The sequence below is a fragment of the Drosophila novamexicana genome, unplaced genomic scaffold (assembly GCF_003285875.2).
Source record: "Drosophila novamexicana strain 15010-1031.04,08,12 unplaced genomic scaffold, DnovRS2.1 tig00001302-arrow-arrow-pilon, whole genome shotgun sequence".
NCBI classification, from domain to species: Eukaryota; Metazoa; Arthropoda; class Insecta; order Diptera; family Drosophilidae; genus Drosophila; species Drosophila novamexicana.
Genome location: NW_020824849.1, coordinates 518,994 through 529,723, shown reverse-complemented (window position 1 = coordinate 529,723; position 10,730 = coordinate 518,994). Strand labels below are relative to the sequence as shown.

At 38.8% G+C, this 10,730-nt stretch overlaps 1 protein-coding gene across 1 annotated transcript; it reads left to right on the top strand.

Annotated features, from left to right (window-relative positions):
• Positions 1 to 7,392: 7,392 nt before the first annotated feature.
• Positions 7,393 to 8,433, top strand: LOC115767042. Its single transcript, XM_030711171.1, has 2 exons — positions 7,393 to 7,523; positions 7,579 to 8,433. Exon 2 carries the CDS (start codon positions 7,607 to 7,609, stop codon positions 8,180 to 8,182), a length of 576 nt encoding a protein of 191 aa, XP_030567031.1. The 5' UTR covers positions 7,393 to 7,523; positions 7,579 to 7,606; the 3' UTR covers positions 8,183 to 8,433.
• The last annotated feature ends 2,297 nt before the right edge of the window (positions 8,434 to 10,730 follow it).

The following is a 10,730-nucleotide window of genomic DNA, read 5'->3' as shown; positions in this document are numbered from 1 at the left end:
TGCGGCCAAACTAATCGTAGCAATCATTACGCTAACTGCCCAACCCGGCAATCGTCCGCTTTATCTTTGCGAAGTCTACGAGTCTAACAGCCACGAAGTGCTTCCTGCCGTTGAGCACATATGCGGCCCGAACGCTTATCAATATAGTTGCTGATATCAAAACAACAAAATATTGCCTTAATTTTCGAAAATTGCCATATTATCAAACATTTTATTAACTTCCATTAATTTTTGTTTTTAAGAAAATCTTATCAAAAAATATTAGAAAATATTTAAAAAAAAATGCAAACATTTTGTTGTTAAGCCGATTTTCTAAAATATATAAAATTAAAAAAATTTGTGTTCTAAGATAAGAATATATGCCCTAATAATTACGTGTAAATTTAACATAAATAATCTATAATCTATCCAATTTCCGCAAAGCTTAATCAAATCAAAGGGATTTTCATCTTAATTATTTTTTCTATGCCCAAAAGATTTGTAACATTATGCTTATACTTCGTAAAATATAGATAATACGCTAAGATTAATGTATGACCACACATTTATGAAAAACTGAGGCCTTTGCATGTTTATTATATCTATTTATATATGTTTTACTTTACCTATTATCTATGTAGTATTTACATAACATAACACTTGGTTTTTCTCAGTGTCCACAAATTCGCCAGTCAAAGTCTGTATATACAAATTTACTATCTGGGCAAAACCATAACTGATCTTAAGTGTGTGTCAGATTGATTTGGCTGTTTGGTTATCTTTGGCTTACACTCATACAAATGTATTTTACTTGCTTTACTTATCAACTTGCTGACTTAAACAAAAACAAAACTCGAATATAACTTTATTGTTTTTAATTTTTCTTGAAACATTTCGCAATGGCGCAAAACAGTTGAATTTTTAAACTACCACGTCAAAGGTGATAATAATTCGTTTGAGGCTCACTATCTTTGTGGCGAGAAACATATATAAGGTGAAATTAATTGAAATGAATTAATAATTCCAATTTATGGGCCTTTTGTGCAATCGGCTAAGATATCAATGAAATCAATCAAAAACTAATTAAAATGTGCCTCTCGGCGACTCCCGACTTTTTTAATACTCTATTTGCAGCTTTAAATAATATTTGAAATATTAAAAAATATTAAATTATGTATTTTATTATATTAAAACTACAAATAGCCTGACCTGGCATGGCTTTATACGGGGATATATAGTTCATTTTTTATTTAATAGTATTTCCCTGTTTCTTTTAATAAGTCTAATGCAGAATTGAATTGAATTCACAATTTCTTTCACAACACCATTTACATATGTGTAATATACACCTGTACTACACATTTAAACTGACCTAGCTTCCCCACCCTGTCCAGTGGGAGAAATGTGTAAAGAGACATGCGCAAAAGGTTTTTCAAATATAAAGATAAAATATGTATTAGTTTGGTCCGTGGTCGCAGCGCTTGGAACATGACATTGCTTTTAAAAGTAATTTGAAACAAGTTTTTCTTTTGTACACCGTAATTGAAAATGGACGCGTTGAGGTTGCATTTTGAAGTGCTTCAGTTTTGTTAATAACGCCAGCCAAAGCAGCACATTTATGCCGTTAAGTACTCGAACCTTCTAGTTGAAATGAAATTCCCAAGAAAATGTTGATAATATATTTGTTTAACCGATTGGACAATTAATTAATGTTTATCATATAAATACTGTGCGTGGAGTCTTGGCATTTATAAGCGCCGATGTCAATACCTCGGAAGGGTAACTTCTATTCTCTTGCATTAAATTCCCCTAGTTGGTAATCTGTTGATTAGGTTAATCAAATCCATATTTCGTTAATACATTACTAATGCCCACTAATGAAGTTAAATTCTTTGTTGATTCGGTTTGATTGTCAGGTGCCCGCCATCCGAACCTGCTGCTCTCACCCATTAACTTCCCGCTAAACCGTTTGTTATGGCCAGTTGTCCATTGAAGTGTTGATAAGCAAGCGGGGCCTGATAAGAGTATAAAATAGAGAGCCAAAAAGGCAGTGAAGAATCAATAGTAAGACTTGGAATGGAAGCAACAGGTTGAAACATCGCAAGATCGTTGACAGTTAAAGTCCCAATAAAAAGGTAATTGATTTTTATTTTATTTATTAAACTGTTAAATTGACTTTTTGAAATCTTAAATGTATGTTCATATTATACAAAGCGTTTTTGACCCCGGCCAATAGGCGGTGTGCAATCCGCGAATATCTTTGTCTCTCCCAGATTTAAGTGTAGAGCTACTAAGCTTTGTGGATAGACTATGGAAGATTTACTCTAAGTATCGATTAAATAATCGACATATGACATATGTAAGCTACTCGGGGCCTTCTCGAAAGATCAAGCCCAGCTCAATTAAATACTGAATAATCAAAAAATCTGCTCTGGATCTGTCAAAACATTTATTATACTGTTGACAGAGCATTGCGTGGAAGAATGCACCGAATGTTCGTTTTTCATTTTGTTCATTTTGTCATTCTTTCTAAAAAAAAAAAAAGGAAAAACTGCGCATAGTTTCCACATATTTTCCTTTATAGCAGTATTCACCTTTTAGCTACTTTCACAAGTCTAGTAAAAAAGTGTTTGTTTTTTTCAGCAGGTGGCTCTTTCCAAAGGGTATGCACTCATTGGGCTTCTCAAAATTGTTTAAGTGTACTTAATTTCCATACCCTGTGATCACAAAATGACCAAATGGGGTTGATAAAAGTTGGGGAAATATGTTTAACATGTATCTGTTTCAAAAGGGTAACTAAATAATAACATTTTGGAAATATATTAAATACCAAAATAATTCAATGCATTCATCGCGACTAGAGGGTATTTACTAGTCGCGCAAGCTTGGTCAACGCCAATTTACGTCTGTTTTGTTTGTGTTTTTTTTATTTTTTTATTTTTGTCGAGCTATTATAACTTTGCGCTGCCCTATTTTTGCAAGTAATTTAAAAATAATTTGATGTTGTTGCTCCTGCTGGGGTTCGCTAGGGTGGGATTAACGTTTTTGCCAGGTCCGAAGTTTGCTTTATTGACATTGGCACCAGGGCTTGTGACAATGAGCGCATACCTGCAGGACGACCACGGCGATGGGGACCTGAGAGGACGACAAGAGGATAATAAAATTGTGAAACAACTTTTTAATGAGAAACATTTTTTGCACATTGCGCTGCCGGTGCGAAGGGGGTGAGCTGCTGGCCTGCCCGTGATGTGGGTGCGCCAAGTTTGTAAATTGTTGCTGCTGCCACGAATGCTGATGATGATGCTGATGCTGATGCTGTCGCTGCCTGCGGCTGGCTCGTAGCCACATATATTCGGGATACGAATGGCGAACGCGAGAAAACTTAAGTTACTTTCAAATGATGCGGTTATCGCATAAATTTAATGAAAATTACGTGAATGCCTATTAAAATGCGGAATTTCCACAGGTCTTAAGTATATCAATTTAGCAACGAGCGATATAACTTTGGCACGATTATTCACTAGGCTACTCAATGGGAATTCACACCTGAAACGCCACTTAAACCGCACAGTTGAGGTTTGCTGACTGCGGTCAAATTATTATCGTTCATTTTAGTTAGAAATACTCAATTGCGAAGTGGCAGTCGCTATTAATAGTAATCGGTTCTGTTAGTGCCGCTTGGTTGCTAAAAATAAAAGAAATATATATAATTAAGTATCTGCACTGTGCGTGTCAAGTAATGCAATACATTCAATCGATCAATAATAATACATACTTAAATAGGTCATAAAATTGTCACCTAACTTTTGCTGCTATCAAATGTACAGGTTATCTCGCCTACACTATTCGCATGTATCATTTAAATTACAAACATTTTACATAATATGCTTAACGGATTTTTAATCGCATTAAGAGGGTGTCAATATTTTTACTACAAGAACATTTATCCACGTTTAAATAAAAGGTAATATTTAAATAACTTTATTATAATAATATAATATAATTTATTTCTATTAAACAAAGCGTTTAGACTTTAACAGAGTATTGCAACTAAATCGCTTTTCTAGCGATTTCAAGCTTTTATATATTTTTAAATATAAAGAGTTATAAGATACAAATATTGTCAAATAATGGAATTCACAGCCATCCGGTGAGAAGATCACCAGGATTAATCCAGCTAAGTCTGCAGGCAGTTGGATTCAAGCTTTGGAACAGCTGGAGCTCTTGATATAGTGTAGGATTCGTTGCCGGCACTTGTTGCTGCTGCTGATGAGCTGCGGCTCCATTAACAACAGCCACACAATCGGATTTAGTAGCATGGAAAATACGTGCTACAAACAACACTAACTACTTGCCAGCGAGTGGAAAACTTTTATGCCCAGACGATTGACGCGACCATTGTCACACACACGCGTACACACAGAGACCTGGACACATTGCCAGAGCTAAAGCCGGATACAAAGCCTGAGCTGGATCTGTTCAGGCTTATGGGCCGCAGTCCACAGTTGTAACGCCCACAAGACTGGGCTACAATTAACTATGAAAATTTTACGCCGCACTGCAAAACTGCAAACTTTTTCCCTTAATTGCCCAGAAAAGTAACACAAATGAAACGCATCGACGCTTAATTACTTTTGCTAAATGGCAGGGACGTTGCCGTCGACTGCGTTAGGTAAACAGTGGGCGGGACGGCACTCGAGCACTTTGCTTCCATTTTGGTTCTGGCCAAGAGCAAGGGCCAACTTTGCAGCATGCGGGTGTAAAAGGTAGCTAGAGGTTGGGTTTGTGGCACACTTTGAATTTGCAGCATGGCAATTTACTGCATTCAGTTTATGGCTTTGGCTAAGAGTCCTTCTGTTTATACCCTTGGCTTTGGATATTACCGAATATCCCCGTGGTCTGTTGGATATAGGGGAAAGCTATGCACATATCGCAGTAAGCTTTTTATTTCATTATAATTTAATTAATTAATATTTGACAGATTTGATTGAAATCTTGATTTGCCATATATTTTGAAAATTTTAATAAGTCATTTAATTTCTATTTTATAATTGCCCGTTGTACTGAAAATATTGCAAGCCGTAGATATTTTCATAAGCAAGATAGGGCTAAATTTGATGTCTGCCCAAAAAATTGGCATCTACCAAATATGGTTAGGTGAATGCAATTGTTGGGATTAAAGCTATTTGTATTTTGTAATAAATTGATTCAAGTCTCGGATCTACAGATTTCAAGCAACTGATTTGATTTGAAATTCGGTTCAATGTAAAAGAATAAAGTTAATTCCAGAGCTGAACCGGATTAAATGGTTTTATGAATATAGTACGAAAGTATTTTATATTCATGTTATACACGTTAAATTAACCTAGATATTTGTAATTTTGTGTGCTTCCGCAAGAGTATCGTATGTTCGGTTTGATCAAGATAATAAAATCGACATCTTCCTGGCTTAAGTCGGACTGATTGCTGCCAGCATGTGAGCGGCGCAGCACGATTTGACTTTTGTAGACGTCACAATTTGAGAAGTTTCGCTAGCGCTGTGGCAAACTTGGCCAAAAACTTGTCTGGCACTTGGTTTCAAGTTTTTGATTAAAAGCCTGCCACAAAACGCCATGCACGCAGTGGGGTAAAGTTTTTTATACCACTAGCAGCCCAAAAATTGTTAATTGAATGCACTTTGGGTGCGCAATGTTTGCCTTTTACCCAAATGAGTGGCCATCTGTTAGCAGCTGAAATTAGTGAACGAAGTGCTCCAAGGAATAAGGAAATAGCTGGCATAGATATATATGTACACAAATGGATAAACGATCGATACGAAGACAGGCTTAGTTGCAGATTTGCTAGCTCATCTTTTCGACAACTTTCTTAGGTAGATTAGGGAATGTTGAAATCAAAACCTCGAAGAGCATGCTAAATAATGTATACATAAGTTAAGCTGGCTGCGCCAGTCTTGGTGAATGCTCAAAATCCGACATCTATTCATAGCTGCAAAGACACACAAAATTTGGCCAATGAATGCGTTGTCTGGCTCGCTGTTTGCATTCATCAATCACACAGGACTCCCCGCAGGGATATGTTTATTGTATCCCCACAAATTGATATCGGCAATACGATGCCCATTTGTTAAACTGCATTTCAACTGTCAGTTCAGTTGCTGCTGCTGCTGCTGTGCAGCCTGTTGCCAGCCACATTCGAGGAGCTAGAGTTGCACATTTCAAGGAAGGATGAGAATACCTTAAATGACGCCCCCATCCCCTCTTCTAGCTTTAAAATTCGGTCGAGACACGTTGGGCAGATGCACCAGCATCCCGTATACAGCCATAGACATCTATAGACACGCCCCACAGCTGTTACTGGGCGTGGCGCCCTTTCACTTGAATGAAGTGCAAGCCAAAGAAGTAAAAACCCGAAAATAATAGCAAAAGCATCTGCAGATATTCTATAAAAGCCGAGGCTAACGAGATTTGATGAATTGCAAGTCTTTGTGAAAGGAAGCTGCAGGAAAACTGTGCGTGAATAGCGCCTTCAACTCGAGCTTCCGAGAGCCGCCCAGACCGCGTCTAAGCAGAAGGGGAAAAAAAAGTAAAAAAAGAAGCCATTAAGTGGTTTAAGCCAGTGAAAAAGCGCACAACAAGCAACAGCAACGAAAAATGCAGTTGACATAAAAGAAAACCGACGAGCTAAAGCCAACTCCCCCGCCAGCCCCAGCCCTCGCGCCAACTCCAGCACCAGTCTGGCAGGCAAACAGACGGATAGTTAACTAGATAGCAAGCACGTGGATACGAGCACAAAGCATCTTGACGAATTACTTGCCAGCTGTGTTGGACCAGAGCACCGATTGTGAGACGCAGTCTTAATATTGCTGCAAAGAAATTTAATTTAACCGACCGCTTTCCCGGTATCCAGATAGGATTCATTACTTGCTTTCCACCTGGTGCAGGCAGTTATTGCTGACAGCTATTGTAACAGGTGAAATCAAAATGGACTTATGTCATAGGCGGTAAAGTTAATTCTAATTACGGCAATCAAGTTTTTATAGATCTCAATAAAATACACTTTGCATGCGTATCGTTCGTCACGTTTTGGGTTTCCAGCTTGTAATTTAACTGACTTGTAAATATTGATGATCCGCATGTTAAAGTTGTCAACTTTTCCCATAAATAGCATAGAGCACACATAAACCGTTGTAAAAGCTTTTCATTGCGACACCACAAAGTATGCAATGGGTCCGATCAAAGCTCCGATCCGGAGCGAGTTGGAGCTTTAAGCGAACAACAGAGGTGGATCTTGGCTGCACAGTTGTTAAAAATGAAAGTAAACAGTCGACTAATCAAAGTGGACGGTGCCATGTTTACAGCACGAAATGAGGAAAAACAATGCCTTGACTTTAAAGCCAGTTAAACTTGAATTTTCTGATTTTTTACATGTGTCTAGTATTATGTATAGATCCGTAAATTCAATCAAAATTCAAACCGAGGGGTACACTCAACACACAGACAGAGAAAAATAGGGAGAGTGAGTGAGCAGGAGGCTGGAGGGAGCAAGTAAGAAAGAGGTACAAACAGAGTGCACAACTCTGGTTAACAAATGGTGCATTAGAGTTTTACATAGACTGCACGATCCAGACATGGAGCGACTTTCGTTATCAGCGCTGAGCATGGCCATATTGCTGCACTCGGTCATGGGCATCTCATACTACTTTCTAATGGCTCGGTGCTCCCCGGCGCCCCTGCTAGGTAGCTGGCTGTTCGTCGCCTGTATTGGAGCCGTGCTGCAGGTGGTGCACATATTTCCGCAGTGGTGCCGCAATTGCTCGTCCCTATGCCGCCTGACCATGGAGATGGCCGTGTGCTGCTTCACGCTGGACCTGATGCTGACCAAGCTGTGGTGTCGCATTGAGTCGCTGTGCCACTGTGCCATCGTCGGCATTCTACGGCTGCTCGTTACGGAGGACGGCACCTTTGCTTCCTGCGAGTACTGGATGCTCGGTGTGACCACCAGCGTGATTGGCGCCTGCCTGCTCTGGTTCACACTATGGGCCACCGCCTTCCCCAGCAGGCTACGTCTGGACTGTACCAATTGGCAAAAAAACGTCTCACGTTCTTTTAAACAAAATATTTGCCATTTGGCTTTCGGCCCGTCGAATCTACAGCGCGTCAGCTCGCCGCCTATAAAGGAAAGCGAGCAGAGCTTTGCCAGTTGAGACAATCACAAGCCAAAAGATATTAATAATTGGACAAAATAAGTTAAAAGTTGACAGTGGGTCAGGCCGCAATGACATTTGCCATGCACCAAAACCTGTATTAGAACTACGCCAAGCAAACTTAACAAATTGCAAAAAAACATTCAGCAGTCCCCTAATTCTGCGTTCCCCTGTAAAATTGTTGTGCGCCCTAAGCCCATGCATTGGAAATTTATGGAAATAACGAATAAAATGTTAAGGTTTATCAATCTTTATCTGGCTGACTAAAGGCCAATGCTTGTTAATTTTATTTATATTTAACAACCAACAAGGCTTAAAGATCAAAAAAATGTGAGCAGACTTTTCTGATTATAAATAGAAAACAGACGATTTGTTCGCTGTGCACTAAACCGTTACTTCACGCATTACAATTCGCAACCAGTTTAAGCTACGAAAGGGGGACGAGGTATTTCCCCCAAACTTCAATCGTAGATACTTATTGTAGCTTCCTGAAACAGAGCTCAGAATTTATGTTAGGCAGCAGGGGTTTTATCTGGCATTAGTGGAACAATTTTCTTACGACCTTGCAATGTTTTCCTACTATCGAACAAGCAGCAAAAAAACCAAATTGGAAAAGCATCTTTTTTTTTAAGCTTTTAGCTAACCGGCGCACCGGTGCAGCCACAGAGAAACCCGTTTGAGCGTATCATGGCCATGAGGCAATGCGGAAAACATCCGCTGCATGCGCCTAATTGTGGGCTGGTGCACTCCTCTCGTTGCGTTTCGGAAGACGGAAACAAAAACCAAGTAAGCCGAATGCAGCAGTCGGCAATACTGGCCTATAAAATACCCTGTTCGCGGCTTTAAGTGCAGCTAAAGCTGGAACGGAAATCATGTGATCCCAAAGGATTGCCATAAAATGGTATATATATATATATTTTATATATGAGTTATTTTCAGAATACTTAGACTGTTATTTCATGATTTCTGAAAGGCTTTTTATAAAGACACTATGTCAAACTTGAACTTGAAACATGACTTAAACTTAACGATGATGCACATGCAACAATGTGCACAGAATGTGCAACACCGAAGACACGCAAGCTCCTTATTTTGTTTTTAGTTTTTTGTTTATAAACACTTGTAAGTAGCTAACAGCTTTTGGCTGCAACTTGTGGCATGCTACAGTTTAACTGCTTTTAATGGCAATCGAGGAAAATTGGCAGCTACGTCTGCTGCGTCCCCAGCTGCAGCTCTCCTGCCGGTTGGTCGGCCTGGCTGACGCTGGCTGGCGCTGGCGCTGGCTGCTGCGCCTGGTCGGTTGGTATATAAGCAGGTCCGCTGGCGTCACTGACGTTAATCAAACCGCGTCGCTAGACAGTCTTAGGCTGCACTAAAAAGTGCAAGTGTTTTGCCAACAAGAGCTGCAGCAAATTAAAAACAATTTATAAACAAACGCGCGCAAAACGTGTTCGCCCCCAAAGCAAACAAGCAAACTCTAAATCATAGCAGAGGTGAAGCTTTTGGTGTTTTATTTTTTTTCTTTTTTTCCTTCCCATTTTCTTTACTTTGTTATTGTTTTAAGCAAATATTTGCGCTTATGTATAAGCATAATTGTTATAAAACTACAAATTAAAAAAAAAATGAAAAGAAACAACACCGCGCAGCTAGTGAAAGTGAACTTTAAATAAGATTGTTGCCGCCCATTCATGGAATTTTGTTAAGCAATTTATGTGCTTATGTTTTTGACATGTGTGCTACATGGCAATTAACCAAGACAATCCCTCAACAGAACAAGCCACTTAACTACCTCATAGCCCTCACTGGGCGTGTGACTTGCAACAGACTTGAAATAACTCAATTAATGAGGAGTATCTATTTAAACAAAATATAATACAAAATATTAATAATAATTCCCTATTGAAGGGCTCACAACTTAGTTAAAGGCTGGCCTTTGTCGAGCAAATTTTAGATATCACCTATGCAACCATGTCCTGCCCGTGGGAAAACCAGCGACACAGACTTCAAATGTTTATGTACAATATTACAAATATTTAAAATATTACAAGAGCTTCAAGTCAGTCGAATAAAAAACGAAAAATTCGGATGAACAGCTTTCCGCCAACTTCCCGTGAACTATACAAAAGCGCTAAGACACGTATTTATTATCTCTTAATGAGTATAAGGGCAACTAAATTTTGGCCCATTCAATAGTCCCACTTCCACATTTGCCACCTAGGAGGCTGGATTTTCCATAATTTATAAAACACGCCTGGAATAAATAAACCCAAAATCTTTGCAGAGGAGCCTGAAACCAACTTGTTTGTGTATCATAAAAATAACCATGAATTTATCAAGTTTGCGTTTTAAAATGTTCAAAACCCTTTTGAATATATATTTTACTTAGACATTTGCATTTAGTTGCAGCAAAGTGTTTAAGTTTCTTCAACAAGTCTCTAATTGATTGGTTTAAACTGATTTGAAACACTGTAAAGAATATTGCGCTATCGGTTTCGCCCGATTGTGGCTTTCTAAAAAAATTTTTTACGTATTGTAAATTGTTGTACAG

Bases quoted from the DNA above. Each gene is read 5' to 3' on its own strand.
- LOC115767042 (XM_030711171.1), top strand. From the start codon at position 7,607: ATGGAGCGACTTTCGTTATCAGCGCTGAGCATGGCCATATTGCTGCAC.